Raw genomic sequence first — 16,019 nt, 5'->3', positions numbered from 1 at the left:
GCTTAAATTGGCCCACATCTACTGAGAGCGAGCAGCCTGGAAATTACGCCACCGCCCCAAACCCTTTTCCATGAAAAAAACAAAACAAAACCCCCCCCAGCACTGACTGGTTCTCTGCATCTCTTCACTCAGAGAGAAAAAGAGAGCTCTTCCAAAATACACCCATGAGTCACATCACTGGACAGGTTTTATTCTCACACTTTTTCTCCACTCACTATAGTGAAATTGTTCTGCAGTCCTTTTTATGTGATCAACTACTATTTTTTTTTTTTTTTTTTTTTTTTTAGAACTAAACACTACAGGGTTTGTGTGGTAAAACAAAAAAATGGGTTTAGGGACTGTGATGAAATCCAGACTCCCTGCATCATTTCATCAAGACAGTATGGGTAACAGTGACTTATTCTATTCAGAATTTTTGCCACAGTTACAATGATTAACACAGCCCATGATGCAAGTGTTCATACTGTACACATAAGTTAGCAGATATACTCAAAATGCATGTACGATGCGATGAAGCTTTCCTGCCTCAGAGGGTCACTGACCTTTAGTGTTACTCCCAGAACATTGATGGCGTCTTTAACTTGGTGGTGGATGTTCTTTTGCATCAGCTCCTCACACACCCACAGACCCAGACTGCACACAGCTATGCACCTGAATCACAGAAGTTATTCTTATATTTAAGAATAAGACAGTATTGAAATTGTGCAAACCGTATTCAGACACAGGAATGTACTTACTACAAAATAAGCATCACAACTATTGACAATCATACCTGGCCCCTTCATAGTATTCCTTTGTTGCTGTCTCTAGCAGGACTTTGACCAGATAATCCTGAGAAGCAAAGACAACATGCAAGGTTTACTAAATGTTCTCAAATGACAAATCTAGACCATTCACTTTTTTCAGTATTTGTAAAAATCTGATTTTATTAATTGTAACATAAGACTTGAGTTAAATTGAATCATTCTTAAGATGTTAAACTTAATGACTAATGTATGACTTATTTTTCTTCATACTGCATGTGAGTAATCCACTTTTAATCCACAGTTTTTGTTTTTAAATGTCATTTCCACATATAACCAGATATCCAGTATGGCGCATGATTTACCTTAATATCCTCATTGCCAACAACGATATCATCAGAGCCAGGCATACGCTGTAGTACAGGAATCTGGAGGTAAAGGTTGGGGAAACACACAAGGGAGCCCAGGATTGTCTGAGCCTCCATCCTGGGAGCCTGGCAGAGATGAGAAAAAACAACAACAACAACAACCAAATAAACAAAACATGCTATCACTGATTCCCTAAAGCTACATGAAAACAACCCACTTCCAGCAAACAGGAAGGTCGCTATCCGGTGAAAAAGATTGGAGGGACCCAGCAGAACTAATTGTCTTTATTCATGTTTTTACTAAACAGAATCTCTTGACACATCGTAGGCATTGGACAACAAAATGATTAAATGTGCAATGGATGCACCTCTAAAGCAGATTGTACATCTTGTTGCACCTGTTTAACTGCAATTACCCTGAAAACAGATAATAAATCTGTGTTGGGAGAAATTATCTGGCAACCAAAACAATAAGAAACAGCATGCATAAATGGCCCTGTAGGCTGTTCTTGACATACGACATGGTTTAGAGACGTAAGAGAAAGTCGACACTGGCAGTGGGTTAACAGGGAGCAGTTATCCTATGTTTGCATCAAAAGCCTGTACTCGTGTGAATGTGCAATCCGAAAAGACTGAGCAGAAGACTTTCAACAACCACCTGTTTGCATTTGTTTTATGGCAGGGCATACTACTGTTTTTAAAGACCACAATAACTAAACTCTTATGCCTTTAATGAAACACTTTCTGTTCAAACTGTCTGACTAATCACAGCAATTTGTTCCATCTGTAAGTAACTGCTCTTTGCTTCTTACAGCTGCAGGTTTGGAGTTAAAAGATTTTACATTTATATCAAGTTTTATTTAGAAGCAATACGAAATAAGATAGTTTTATGTCAACTGTGCAATATACTTACTTAGTTCCCAGAGACGGAGGAATAATCATGAAGAATGATTATAAGGTAAGAATGAGCAAAAATACATTTCATTTCAGTCATAGTTACACAGTCTAGTGTAACTAGTACAATGAAGCCAGTACAATGAAGCAAGAAGATTTTCTACACTTGAAGATTGCATTCTTGATTTTCTGTCAAGCCAAATAAATGAAAGATGTTTCAAACATTTGTGTTATTTTGTCTCTCAGAATCTATTTTATTACTACCCAAATTCACAAAACAATTTGAACTTTTCAATGTCAAAAAGCTGCAAAATTCAACAAAATTATTACAGGGGCAAATTGTTATTCATAGAACTGTCAGTCATGAGGGAGTGAATGAATGAATGAATGTAACAGTTATTGAAGTTCAACAGGTATGAGGAGGAAATTTGCTTTTGCATTTTGTTGAAGTTTCTTTAATTCTTTGTTCCACAACAAGTACGCTGCATCTTTAAACAGGAGTTCTGAAACATTCCTGAAAGCCTTTAAACGTTTGTAGTATTTAACACATTTTTTTCTAGTTTTCAAAAACATTTTTAGATTCCGGCATGATTCACATAATAAATGTGATTGTGAAAAGTGTGTCTGTACCTCTGAGGAGTCGGATCTGAGAACGTAGGCAGCAGCAGTGATGAAACCTCCAACAAGCATGGTGAAGCCCGGCAGGCCGAGGAAGAAGAAACGAGGAGAGCAGGAACGGATGATGGTATTCAAAACATCCTGATGACAAACACGCAGATATACACAGAAACACATGTTAATAGGAGGCACAGTCATTTCCACACGGATATTTATGTTATTAGCCATCAACAACTGACAGACCTTGATAGAGGAATAAACAGCCATCGTCCATCAGAACAACAACTGAGTATCTTAGCTCTACTACAGTATGTTTAGATATGGGGTTTTTGCATTTGGTATTAACACAGGGTTGTGTTAGTGTGGGTGGAGGGAAGCAGAAATATTTAGTAAATGGGCCACCATGTGAGGGACATGGCAGGGAGAAAGCTTTTACCTCCAACAGGTAGGCTAAGCATTTTAAGTGTGTTGAGGAGAGTAAGGCACTCAACGGTACATGCCACTAAAGGACAGAAAAAACAGAATGGGAAAGAAGGACAGAGGGAGAGAGAGAGAGAGAGAGAGAGAGAGAGAGAGAGAGAGAGAGAGAGAGAGAGAGAGAGAGAGAGGGCAGCAGATGGATTGTTCACAGAGGATAAGAGGGAGAACAAAAGACCTTAACTTTTGTGAGTTACATGTATATACACACAAGCAAACCTGTAATTAAAGCCATACACAAGGTATTGTTTTGCTGAGGTACAGGCGGCTCAGTGGCAGATGGGTGCTCTTTCAACATGGACATATGCTATACTGCACAAACTGCTCAAGTATGTACTGTGTAATACCATGCTACACAAGAGCATAAGCTGTGAACAGGGTTTCCACGCTATTACTATTAACTGACAGAAGAAAAACAACATATTGGTATGCAAATGCAGCATCTCAGTAAGGCAGAAAGATTGTTCTCCCTCTTATCTGCAACATGCATGTGCATTTTTGTGTGCCAAGGCAAGGTCCAGGCTAGAAACACCTGCCTACTTGGCCATAAACTTGTGTAAATCCGACAGTTCAAACATCAGCCTGTTTCGAGCTGAACTGAAGGGCACCTTAGCAAACAGACAAGCACACAATTTCTCTCTCTCTCTGTCTCTCTCAATCACACATAAACACACACACACACACACACACACACATACACACGCGCACACTGTACCATCTATCTATCTATGACATTAATCACCTGAAGCTTTGGTAAACAGAGACCGCAGGTGAACAAAAGAGGAATAGAATAAACACGCAGAGGCAATAAGTAGGAAGTCAAACCAACACGATGCACTGCATGTGGAAAATTGGTGGGAAGAGCTTTAGGACTGAGGACCCATTTTACCCTCATTTTGTTGGTAATTGACCTCTGAAGCATAATGTGCAGTGCAGCCAGAGGTAATTAGCATGCAACAAACTGTTGCTTGATTGCCTGAAATGAGCATTTTAGAAGAAGCCACAAATGTAAAATGCAAAGTGTTTTCTATTGTATGTGTAAGTAGAGGGAACCTGATTTGAGGTGTGTGTATAGAAATGGGAATTGAGCTCTGCATGTGGCTCTGTGTTGGCAGTAGGAATGGCCCCTGCATCAACAAAAGGTGCATTAACGTAACTCTGAATAGAGCCACCTCGGGCCTTTTCATTTGGCCTCATCTCCAGGAAAGCACATGCCGTCCACCTGCTGGCCCCTGGGGTGACAGGGTTCAGTCCGATATTACATCACTCCACACATTGGAAAAATTTTGTCTAATTTACTAAACATGGACGCTTGCAGTTTAGCATGGGTCAGATTTCCTGTTGCAATTCAACGGCACTCTCAACACTATGAATATTTGGGGTTTTCCCTTCACAGGCTGTTTAGAAGGGATCTTACCCACCTGCATAACTGTGAGGTGGGGAGGATTAATCAACAGCCACGTTAGTGACTTAGGGGTCAACTGTCACATTTTAATCTGGCAGTAAATACATTATACAAGACTGCTCTCTCTTGCGGCACACTAAGTTATAGAGGAGCTAGTTTAGCTCTGAAAGCACAGCATATAACATGTACTAATACTGGTGTTTTAAATATATGATATACTGATACATGATTTCTTTGCAAAAACACTTTTTTCACTATATTTACCAATGGGTAAATGGTAGTTTTCCGGCCAGTCAAAGCGCTTTTTACACTACATCACATTCCCCTATTCACACACTTCATACATGCCTGACTGCTAACACTAACACAGCCACCGGGGGCAATTTGAGGTTTAGTATCTTGCCCAAGGACACAACTCATGCAGACTGGAGGAGCAGGGGGATCGATCCGCCAATCTTTGGATTAACGGGCAACCTGCTCTACCTCCTGAGCCACAGCCGTCCCACAAAATACACTGTTGACTACTGCAGTCCAGACAGTAGACCTATTAGATAGATTACTGCTATTGTACTACGGTCATGCCTTTGTGGGACCAGTGACCACGGAATGGCAACCAGGACAATAGCCCTGACCTTGGCACTCTGTCAGATGGAAGGAGAATCCCTCCAAGGGAACAGTCATTTTTCTCTAAGCTTAGTTGAATTTAGTGGCGAGAAGTGACACTGGGATTCCCCCATTGTCTAGAAACCTGGCTGTTTAAGGCAGATTTTACTACTTGGTAAGCAGGTAGTCTAAAAAAAATGCTCAACCTTTGAGCTAGAGTATTGTAAGATACCAATGTACAGTAACCATGTATGTAGTAAAAACCAAAACTATTATAAATATAAATATTTGAAACTAACTAATTGCATGTGCACAATCATATTAGATGATTTGCAGAGCAACCTGTACTGATGGCTACTTCAATCAAAAAAGTAATGTGTGAAAAAATATATGTGCATCACGGATTTGGAAAAGATATGTTTTTTCCTTTTTTGGTTTGGGGTAGGGGCTGTGGGTGATGGTGGGGGTGGGGGGCGTAAGAGCCACTTTCTTATGTTAAGCAGGCGTGCGGCTGTCCTCTATTGTGTGGCGTGAGGACTCTTTTCTCTGGCCAATTTGAGCATGCTTCAGTGGCCAGCCTGGCTCTGGCCCCCCGACGCATTATACAGAGCCACAACAAAAGCTGGAGAATGTTGCCGTGTCCCTCAGTGTGCCCCCCTCATTGCTCTACTCTACACTACGTTCCCCAGACTCCCCTCCCGCTCCTTCACACACTTGCATACACACAGGCAGGCAGGCAGGCAGGCAGGCAGGCCAGTCTACTCTGGGCCCCTGGCCGACGTGTCAGTCTAACGGAGCGCGACAGACGTCAATCCTTAATTAATCACGTATACGCGGCAGGGGTTCAAAACATTATTTAACGACATGGAAAACATTCTAATAAGCTTGTCGCACTGCCAAGGCGCAATAGAAACCCAGCCAGGAGGGCATATATATACACACACACTTGCATCCAAAACACCCCCCCAACACACACACACACACACACACTTTTATCACTGTCCTTTGTTTTGAGGGACTCCATTCATCTCCACTCAGCTTTGACTGGATTCTGGAAGGAATGGAGCTTGGCCAGATTTAAATATGAGGATGGGTGTGGCTAAAAGAGGTGGAAGATGCCAAAACACAGAAGCATTCTTCATCACCACTGGTTGGCAAAGAGTTTTCAAAATTACCAGCTAAAATAAAAGCCGTATGTTCTTACAATGCAGTGCTCCTATATGACCCCAGTCGTCACTGACTCAGTTACAGTCATCATGTTGATCATAAATATCTGTTAAAACAAATGGCACTGGACACACTGAATATAGATGACAAGTCATGGGATATTCTTAGGAATTACATCTAGAACTAAGAGGTGCATAGGAATCACTGAGTCACATCACACAGTAATGAGTAGACAGCACATTGGCAAATACAACCCATCCTTTTCCAGATTTTAAACAGGGCCAATGCATGTGCATCACATGAGTTTGACTGGTCTGCCATCAAGTGGTGGAAAAACAAGAACATCTGGCAGCCTTACTGTAGGCGCCACCTGCTGGCTGTACCTGGTCGCCGCTGGTGAGACCCTTGTGCATGACGTGGTAGAGGTGCACCAAGAAATCACTGCTGGGCAGCACATCCTGGTGCCTGGTCATCATCTCACAGATCAGCTTGTAGGCCTGCAGCTTGCCGGCCTTGTACTCAGCTGGCAACATGGTGGCCTGTGGGGGAAAGAGAGAGGCTGAGGTCAGTATTATTACGAGAAGTTGAAGACTCTGACATGTTTAACATCTATTATGCTGCAGGGGTGTTTGGAGAAAAGGATCGATTTTGTCCATTTCTTTTGTTCATGTGGTGGAAACTTGTCAGCACCGGAGTTGCACCCAATTTAGCGAGCACATTCACCGTTCTCCATCAATGAGGCAAACTACACATTCTGAGTTCGACTTTAATATGCAAGTATCTTTTTCTTTTGCTGAAATAGTACGATTAGATACATTCATTTACATGTGTTTAGTCCCTGTGTCTGTTGCTGCTAAAGCTAATCATTCAGTCCTGATTACTTACCATGGTGCTGCAGGGAAATATAATCCAATTGCTTCCTGAGCATTAGAGGATTCTCCCTGGGAAACACCTATCAGATATTGCTGACAACAGCTGATGTAAATAACACATCGATGAACATATTGATGAACTTGATTCATGATTATTTTGACAATGGACCTGACAATGGATCTGGCTATCAGGTGCAAAAATAAATTCTTTTCTGAAAATTGAAATTTCTTTTCTTTTCTAAATTCTTTATCCTGCATGCTGTATACCTACTAAACAATAACACATTTTCAATCTAAACCTGAGTTCCTTAGTTGCTTGTTGTTCCACATTTTCAATTTTATGCATAAAAGTATTTATTCATTGTGACTTTTGCTTTCTGAATGTTGTCTACTGTGTTGTTACCCTGAAGAGCCAGGAGGCCAACATTCGAAGTGGAGGGATGAAGACAGGCTGGGGAGGAGAAGACTGGTTGTCCACACTAATCCCAAGATTGTCCCGGATCTGTAAGCACAAGTTCACTTTCAGTCAATAAACATAACCACCATACATAATCTTTGTAAGCATCTGTGTGTGAGAAAGTACAGGATTAAGTTTATATGATTTTATATTTATATTATCTGTTCTAAAATGCTCGATCCATTTACACTGATACTGTTAACTACTACTAAAATAAACAGGCACTATTTCATCAACATTATAAGTTCTTCAAAACACCCATGTTTTATATGGAAAGAAGGAAGAAAACACATTAGGCATTGCATATTTAAATATGCCATCTATGCATGATATGTGGGTGGTTTTTGCCTCTCCACCATACCTTTGCCAGCTTGTGCCAAAGCTCATAAAGATAGGAGAAGACCTTGGCATGGATTTTGGGGCAGCGGATGCTGTTGACATCTCCCAGGATACCCAAAATCCTCCTCCACAGGACGAAGGCTGAGTCAGCATGCCAACCAGTAAGGGTCCCACCCGCAATGATGCTGACATCATCAGCCAGACACTCACTACTATCTGTATGGTCAGAAAGAGAGTCGGGTGTGGTTCGGGTTAGAGAAAAATTATTTGCTAACACCTATATTTGTAGCTGCTGGTACCTAATGCAAAGTAAACCAAATTTAATCTTACAGAGGATATGGGATTCAGTCAATAAATGCAGAACATCTTATATAAAAAGCTATCTAAAGTTTGAGACTTGTCTGTTCTACACCGTCAAAGCCATCCTGTCATTGTTTGAGCAGTTGTTGACCAAATCCTTACTCTCCCTGTGCTTTTTCCCCAAATGCATCCAAGCACCAAGATCTTTGTCTACTGTAACTGATCAAAGCACTAAAACACTTTTGGGGAAACAGGCACAAGTCACATGCATCATCCAAATGAACTCAGGTTGAATTGTGGGAGGACAGTGCCACCTAGTGAGCAGCAGACGAACGATGGGGAGTAGAGGGGGTTGAAGCCTTGCAAAGACAAGGAAATGGATCGCGAGTGAAGCAGATCTGAGGTCATTAGTAAATGGAAGATTTTTCCACTGTTTGAGCAAAATGTTGTGTAAAAGTAATTTCATATAATCAGTCGAGTAATTGAACAGGATCTGCCATCTGGGAGAATGAACAACAACAAAAAACAGAAACAACTCAAACATAGATAAGTGTAATGTAAGCAAAGGAAGTTATGGTAAGGCTGAAAAATAAAGAGCATGGATAGTCAATGGTAACTGAGGACTCTTTGGTCTGTATGATGAGTAGCAGCTGAGGAGCAGTACCCAAGTGGTGTGGCATGTGTAAGACAGACTGATGCATGGTGTCGTCCAGGGGGCAGTCCCGTGGGCACTCTGTGTGCACCAGCAGGGCTGGTGAGGCGGGCGGGTTCTGGGGGTAGTGGTTGTGGTTTTGGTAGGACGGGGGTGCAGAGTGGGGAGGGAGGGCACACTCAGGACCTAAAAACGACAGGGGGAAAGGGATAAAATTGGGATTGAGGAAGGGAGCATGGGACAAAGGAAGAGTGAAAACTTCACGATGATCACAATGTAGGACACCACAGACAGAAGTTCACGTACAAGGGTGGGAGGGGCAAAGTGGTCACAACAATCTCTCCATCAATAATGATGGGAGGGGGCAAACTAGAAGCTGAAGGGTTTAAAGCTGAGGGAACATCTTGATTATTTTCACATGAAAATAAAAATACCTGCCACTAATAAATATTACAATTCTGTGTAAATTAAAAGGGAGACCAGAGGTCAATTTCCCTCCACAAAATTCACAATGCACAAACACACAAGCGGTCAGCAGCTTTAAAAGATTAAATGGCTTAGCCAGAGAGGTACCGTAGCAGATACTGAGAAGCAGGTCAAGTTTCCTTACTGGGTCACTCTACCCAGCTAGTAACTAATCCATCAAGAGTGAGGTTATAGGAAGCACCAAAACCCCAGATGGGACACACCACAGATGAACCTGTAGAATTCCTGAATGTTTACAAAAGATTGCTCTGTGAGATCTTTTTTGCTTTTTTTATGAATAAGACAATATCCACTGTCTTTACTGAAAACAATTATTCACTGAACCTGTTAAAAAAGCCAGAGAAAAGACACTACCTACATTTATATTCTCATTGTCCAATTAAGTCTAATTGGCCTCAACAGCTTCTACATTTCATCTCCTTTGTCAGTTTTATCAGCTGTACAAGGTGAGAAGCTTATCTAGGATTATTTTATATTAATTCACAACAGGGCTAAAGTCTACAGATCTATTGCTAACCCCATATTAAATGTGGGGCAAATCACAGCACTATTAAAGTCCTATATTAATGTCATGGTCAGCCTCTGTACACAGAAGTGTGCCTGTATTATTTCAAAGAGATTATAGTTGAAAAAATAATTCACTGACATCTGGAATAAATACAAGGTTAAAATTTTCAGTTTTAAGTGCTCAGGGTGAGTTCTTATCATTTCCGATACCTGCTAGAGCCTCATTGTGGCTGAGCAGCAGACTTCCCTGGCTCTGGGGGTCAGTTGTCACGTCCATGTGGGCCGACTGTGTGGACTGAGTATCAGCTTCCTCATCAAAGGCCTGCCAGGTAACCTCAGCATCGTTGAGGTAGCCGTTGGACGTCTCACTGCTTATACTCTCACCTAGGTAGGGTGGGTGAATGAGGGAGATAAAGGAGTGTAAGAAGTTTAATACAGAGAAGTATGACATATAAGGTGCTGGCTGTGTAAGGAAAACTTTTAAAAACAGAGATTCTTCATGTCGAACATTTTAAAACACAGCTACACAGATATCATGGACATGATCATTTTAAAGAAATAATTTGTGATGCAATGTCTAACTTTTCTCTCTGAGCTTGGGTCTTGTGTGGTTTGTGTGTCCCTCAGCGTTGCACTCTGTCTCATGTGGACTGCTGCTCCGCCGGATGAGGATCTAGGAATACAGAAACAAACATTAAAGAATAGACATTTGTCTGGGCAAATCTTATTTAATTTCTTTGACATAATCCTATAATACAAGATGATTCTTCTCACCACTGGTGGTTCATTGCTTTCTCTCCTCCCCTCAGACGTCCTGGTATCAGAGCCGCAGGAAGTAGGGGAGTACTCTCTCTTCTGGGCTGAAGTGCAACAGGGGATATTACAAATAGGCAGATAAACCAGAATTAAATTATCTTAAAAGCTTTTATCGCTGTACTGCTACGTTTATGTCCTTGAGTTTAATTGGACTGGCAAAAATATTTCTAGGGTTCCTTTTTAACATCCGGCCTGGCTGAGTAGATGAAAATTGCTTTTCAAGGCTAACTCTGGCTCATTTACAATTCTATTTTTCCTGTTGATCAATGAGCATTGTGCCTGTCAAATAAACTAATGCAAAATATAAATTACATAAAAAGGCATCAAAATCCATGACACCCTAGATGCCAGGTTTCCCCACATAATCTTTATAGGTGGTAAACATGAATAAAAATGAAATGCAGAGATCCATACTAAATATTTAATTTCACAGATATTAGCTTTCAGCAGATGTCACATCGACATATATTTCAAAATGTACAATTTTGCAATATGTATCCATCAAAGGATTGCCTCATATTCCAGACCCAATGTCTAATACTATTCCACCGCCACTAACTATGGCCTACACACCAATAATATCTGACCCAGTGTCAACAACAAATAAAAGGCTCAACAAAGATAGACTATTAAATTGGATTTCACTAATTGTAACAGGTGTAATTAATAAAATGGCAACTCAACTGGCAAATTACTTTTTCCTTTTTTGAATAACCTGATGGCTTACATGTAGCTTAGCTAAATCTCTTTTTTATACAACCCCAATGTGTGTCATTTCAGTCCAGATCAGAAGTGAAATGTGGGGAATTAGAAAAAGTTTGTATATACCTGGCAAAGTGTCAGACAGCTGCTGGGTGATGTCTGAGGTGCTACTGCTACGTGGCAGAGGGCTATCCCCGCCTCCCAGCTCCTCCTCTCCCCCACATTCTGACAGCTGACACTCCTCCACATCTGACAGCCAGGAGAAACGAAGACAGATTGTTAGGCAGGGCCACAAGACCAAACAAAAACTGTAACACAGACCTTCACATGGAAACACGCCAAGATATGTCATTTGTTATCTTTAGGGACTTGAAGTAAAAGAATACGTAAAGAACTTACAGAGTCATGAGAACAGTGGAGAGAAATTAGGACATGCACACATGCAGACGTATTCTTGTTATAGATGGTATTCCCACACATTTTTCAGTAAGTGAGAACAAGACAATCTTAAGTTCCTGTTACACATAAACCTCTCTGCTCCAAAACAATGTCACAACACTCACAGAAACTGGCGGCATATGACAGATTATGATTGATAGATGGAAAGGCAGGGTGGAGGTCACAAACACACAAACACAAGCAGCTCTCAGAATACACTTTACCTGAGAGTCTGTGAGAGCAAGCAGAGTTACCAGAAGAGATACCAGGCAAGAAAGAGCTCACAGTGTGGAGCAGCATAGGAACGCTTTTAGTAGTGGGCAAAGCCTCGTATAGATGAACACAGTTGCTGATGGACTGGCTTCGCTTAGCTTCCATCAGGGAAAAAGAAAGAAGAGAAAAAAAAGAAAGATGGAAACAGAAAAGAGTTACAGGGAAGAAGACAGTATTCAATAACAGCAAAGTACAGAGTGCTACGAAGGCGCTTCAGTTAATAAAAACATTCCTGATCAGGAAAACAGAGTAAATCAAGTGCAGCATAACCAGAGCTTGACCTTAACATGGTCAAATTGGCATTGGTTGAAATCTGAATATAAGACAAAAATTCCAGAAAAACAACAACAACTATGAGAAAGAATTGTAAATATGATTTGAACCAGAAGAAAACCATTTGATTAAAGTATTTGTGTAAAATGCAGCATCACATTGACATTTGTTTAGACTAAAGCCTGACTGATTACAGACACTGGTATTGATGTCTGAGAGTTTTATAAGAAGAAGAAACAACTTTATATATGTAGCGTCCTTTAAAACAATGTTACAAAGTGCTTTTCATAGAAAAAACAAAATTAAAACAAATTATCACTATTAAATAAAACACCCCAAATACAATAAAATAACATATAAATACTAAACAGTAATAAATGTAGGTAGTTTGAAGTTTCATGGAACAGATGTTAGTCATAACATTTCGTTCCCTTTCAGTCGAGTCACTTGATACAACACATGTATTCACACCCCGCAGAGCAGCCACTGAACCGGAGTGAAACCGTAGGAAGGAAGGTCCATAATAGAGCACTAAAAAGGGTATAAAGAGTATATTTCGGTCCTGACACCAAAGTGCTGGGTGCAGATGAACAGATTAAGCTGCCAGGGCCATGCTGCCAGCAGACTGATTATGTCGGCATACCATGACTTCGCACAATCCCCAGAACAGGCTGTATCATGTCCACTGGGGTAAATGCATACAGGAGCGAGATGGGCCACGGGTGCGCTAGCGTACCTATTCCCAGAGGCACTTTGTAGTCCATTATGGAAAATAATAGGGGGCAGTTGGTATTTGCTCGCTATCAGAGCCCAACCATCCAGACAGACTAAAATGTGAACGCCCCTCTCCCGAAGATGAGCGGTGAAGGTGCAGGGGGCAAGTGACAGGTCGAACGGCAGCACCAGGTGTTCGTAGACTGTGCCTTCGAATGTAAACACTAGAAACTGCCTGTGGTCTGGGTGTACCACTACATGAAAGTAAGTGTCTGTGAGATCGATTGCTGCAAACAAGTCCCCCAAGCCAATCGTGTTCAGGAGCTGCCTGGGTGATAGCATTTTGAACATGCAAGTTCATCTGTTTAACAATCTCAGGTCTAGAATGGGACAAAACTCCTGCCCCTTTCTTCGGAACAACGAAATTAACAACTGTACCAACTTTTGTTCACCTTTGAAGCGGGAATCACTTTCTCTCTTGTTTAACTGAGTGTTTATTTCCTGCCTCAGCACTGTGGCTGCCTTGTCCCCTACAACTGCGCTTATTATGGAGAGGAGGAAAGGGAGTGGTCTGACCTGGAACTGTAACTGGTAACCCATGGCAACTCTGCACAGCTGGACATGGGGATAATGTAATCCATGGCATTTCCGACCTCACTGAGAAGAGGCACCAGCAGACCGTCGGGGGGCATCAGTGTCCCAAACTCCACCAGACATATGGCTTGGTATGTATGAAGCATGGTGAGCTGAGATGTGGAGAACCTGCACTGCCCGGATAGGAGGGCTGTAGGACCGCCCACACCATGGTTGTGGAACAGAGTAGCCCAGATGCCAGCGGGAACTTCGATCAAAAGTTCCTTGCCGTCAGACTTTCTCCACAAACTTGACCTGCCTCTCCAGGGCTGAACGGCGAAGGCTTGGTGTTCATTCCACGACACAAAGTTTGTGGACCTCGTAGCCACACAACAAGTGAGCCAGCCAGGTGTCTATGGGCCACTAAGCTAACTTTAATGAGGTGAAGAGCATAAGAACAGAGGTATCTTCAACCAGGCCACAAGAGGGAATGATATCCCATAATACATATGCTGTGCTGGGTAAATCGACTGAAAGGTTACTACTGAGAGCTCTCTGGTGGACAAGTTATATGATGGAGACACTGTTACTGAAAGACCTCAAACATATGGTCTATATCTTTGGAATTTCTGTAGTACAGTTTCTTGCTGCTTATTGCCCAACATATATGCCAATACCGATATATCTTCAAAGGTAATATTGGCCGATATATTGGTCCGGCCATCTGATTTATTGGTGAGATTCAACTGACATAAAACTGATGCACTTAAAAATGACCTCATACGGCACCTCGAGTAAACTTTAGTTTGTCACTTGTCACTCTTGATAATCTTGAAATTGTCACAAAAAAAATATGAATTAACCAAAAACCCTGTTTAAAGATGTGCCGCTTTTGTTTCTTAGACTAGTGTATTGCGTTCTTATGTATTTAGAAAAGGAAAATGAGATGATTTTGTCTAGGATCCCCAATCTAAATGGTGCACCAAAACCAAGTAAATTTTCATTTCCATCTTATTTCCATCTAACACCATCTTATGATATTACAATTTAAACAAATTAGTAAAAGGTATACCTGATACCTTGTTCAACTGGGTTGTTGTAGAAACTTAATGAATACCATAATGAAATATCCAGCCCTTTTCTCCATTATCAAGACTATCGCAGAACAATATTAGTTTGTATTTGCATGCTCAAGTACAACCAAGTTTTGACAGTTGTCAATGCTGAGGCATTGCTTTTGTGTGTGGATAGCACTTCAGGCTTAATCTCAAAGAGAGCAATGAAAGAGGACAGTTACGTTCTCTGCTTGCAGTACACTTTAATTATGCCTTTCAGTGAGAGAGATACATTGTCTCTGCTACAGCCTGCCACTGCTTCCCATTTATGCATATTAATGAGCATTAATTACACTCTTAATGAAACTATCAAAAACTGCCGTGCAATTGATGTGTGGGCCTTCTCTTGAGGAGTTGGGAGGAGGGCTGTCGAGCCTTTGAAGATCAATGTGGGAGAAATCCAATTAGGCCAAAGAAAGGGAAGGGAATTTGAAGCGGTAGTGTTTAATGTCCGTCTTTGCTTGTACGCAGACACAAATAAACAGAATGGGTGCATTAACATGCACACGAGACACATAATAGATGCAGCACACAGACACACACCCCTTCTAAGACTTCATCCTTCAGGCACAAATACATCTGCTCCTAGCTCGACAAGCTCGTCATTTTAGTACGTTAGTGGTAATTGGGGGGGCGGAAGGCCAGGCAACGAAAAGGGATCGTCTCTGTCTTTTATCCTCCACATTAAGATTCTGTCTAGACAAAATTAAGACAAGCAAGACAGGCACTGCAGCTAGTTACTACTCTACTGCCTTCCAGCTCAACTTATAATTAGCCTGCCACATTCCTATCAGATAAGGGGTGTTTGCGGTGTCTGAACTGAGCTAATGACAATGAGTGTCCAAAGCTGGCCTTTGACATGCTGTCGGGTGGATTGTGCCTGCAATCGAGCTGACATGGAAACATGTTGACATTGGCCAGTGACATGTGAGGGGAACAATGGGGGCCATCTGTTGGCCTCTTTGTCTTTGGTGTTGGGCCTTTCAACGACACCTGGGCTAACATACACATGGACCTGTCTGAAGGCTTTCATATGCAGTCAATAAGCCTGATAAATCCTGTGGTTTGAGGTCGGGCTCCAGAAGCTTATCAGTAATGTGTTGCTGTGTTGCAAACAAAGCCCGGAGATTATTATAGCATGGATATACAAACATTTACATTTATTCATTTAGCTGACACTTTCATCCAAAGCAACTTACAATTGCTATACATGTCAGAGGTCTGGGT

At 41.5% G+C, this 16,019-nt stretch overlaps 1 protein-coding gene across 7 annotated transcripts in view; it reads right to left on the bottom strand.

The window, feature by feature from the left end:
• The window catches only part of ralgapa2 (Ral GTPase activating protein catalytic subunit alpha 2), a 99,098-nt gene that overhangs the window by 42,051 nt on the left and 41,028 nt on the right, over nucleotides 1–16,019 (bottom strand). For 5 of the 7 annotated variants that reach the window (XM_038729434.1, XM_038729433.1, XM_038729432.1 and 2 more), the window contains 12 exons: nucleotides 11,533–11,655; nucleotides 10,663–10,748; nucleotides 10,471–10,561; nucleotides 10,099–10,272; nucleotides 8,908–9,081; nucleotides 7,966–8,159; nucleotides 7,551–7,649; nucleotides 6,659–6,814; nucleotides 2,636–2,764; nucleotides 1,109–1,237; nucleotides 773–831; nucleotides 543–651 (listed from right to left, as the gene is read on the bottom strand). In XM_038729434.1, coding sequence (XP_038585362.1) covers nucleotides 543–651; nucleotides 773–831; nucleotides 1,109–1,237; nucleotides 2,636–2,764; nucleotides 6,659–6,814; nucleotides 7,551–7,649; nucleotides 7,966–8,159; nucleotides 8,908–9,081; nucleotides 10,099–10,272; nucleotides 10,471–10,561; nucleotides 10,663–10,748; nucleotides 11,533–11,655 — 1,523 coding nt within the window. Of the gene's footprint in view, nucleotides 1–542; nucleotides 652–772; nucleotides 832–1,108; nucleotides 1,238–2,635; nucleotides 2,765–6,658; nucleotides 6,815–7,550; nucleotides 7,650–7,965; nucleotides 8,160–8,907; nucleotides 9,082–10,098; nucleotides 10,273–10,470; nucleotides 10,562–10,662; nucleotides 10,749–11,532; nucleotides 11,656–12,068; nucleotides 12,216–16,019 lie in introns of all 7 variants that reach the window. The other 2 variants (XM_038729438.1, XM_038729436.1) reach the window with 2 other exon arrangements.

Source organism: Micropterus salmoides, unplaced genomic scaffold (assembly GCF_014851395.1).
Source record: "Micropterus salmoides isolate LMB-PRFRI ecotype aquatic unplaced genomic scaffold, ASM1485139v1 Ms_hic_scaffold_19, whole genome shotgun sequence".
Taxonomy (NCBI): Eukaryota; Metazoa; Chordata; class Actinopteri; order Centrarchiformes; family Centrarchidae; genus Micropterus; species Micropterus salmoides.
Note: the sequence above shows the minus strand (reverse complement) of the source record. Positions and strands in the feature narration are given on the sequence as shown.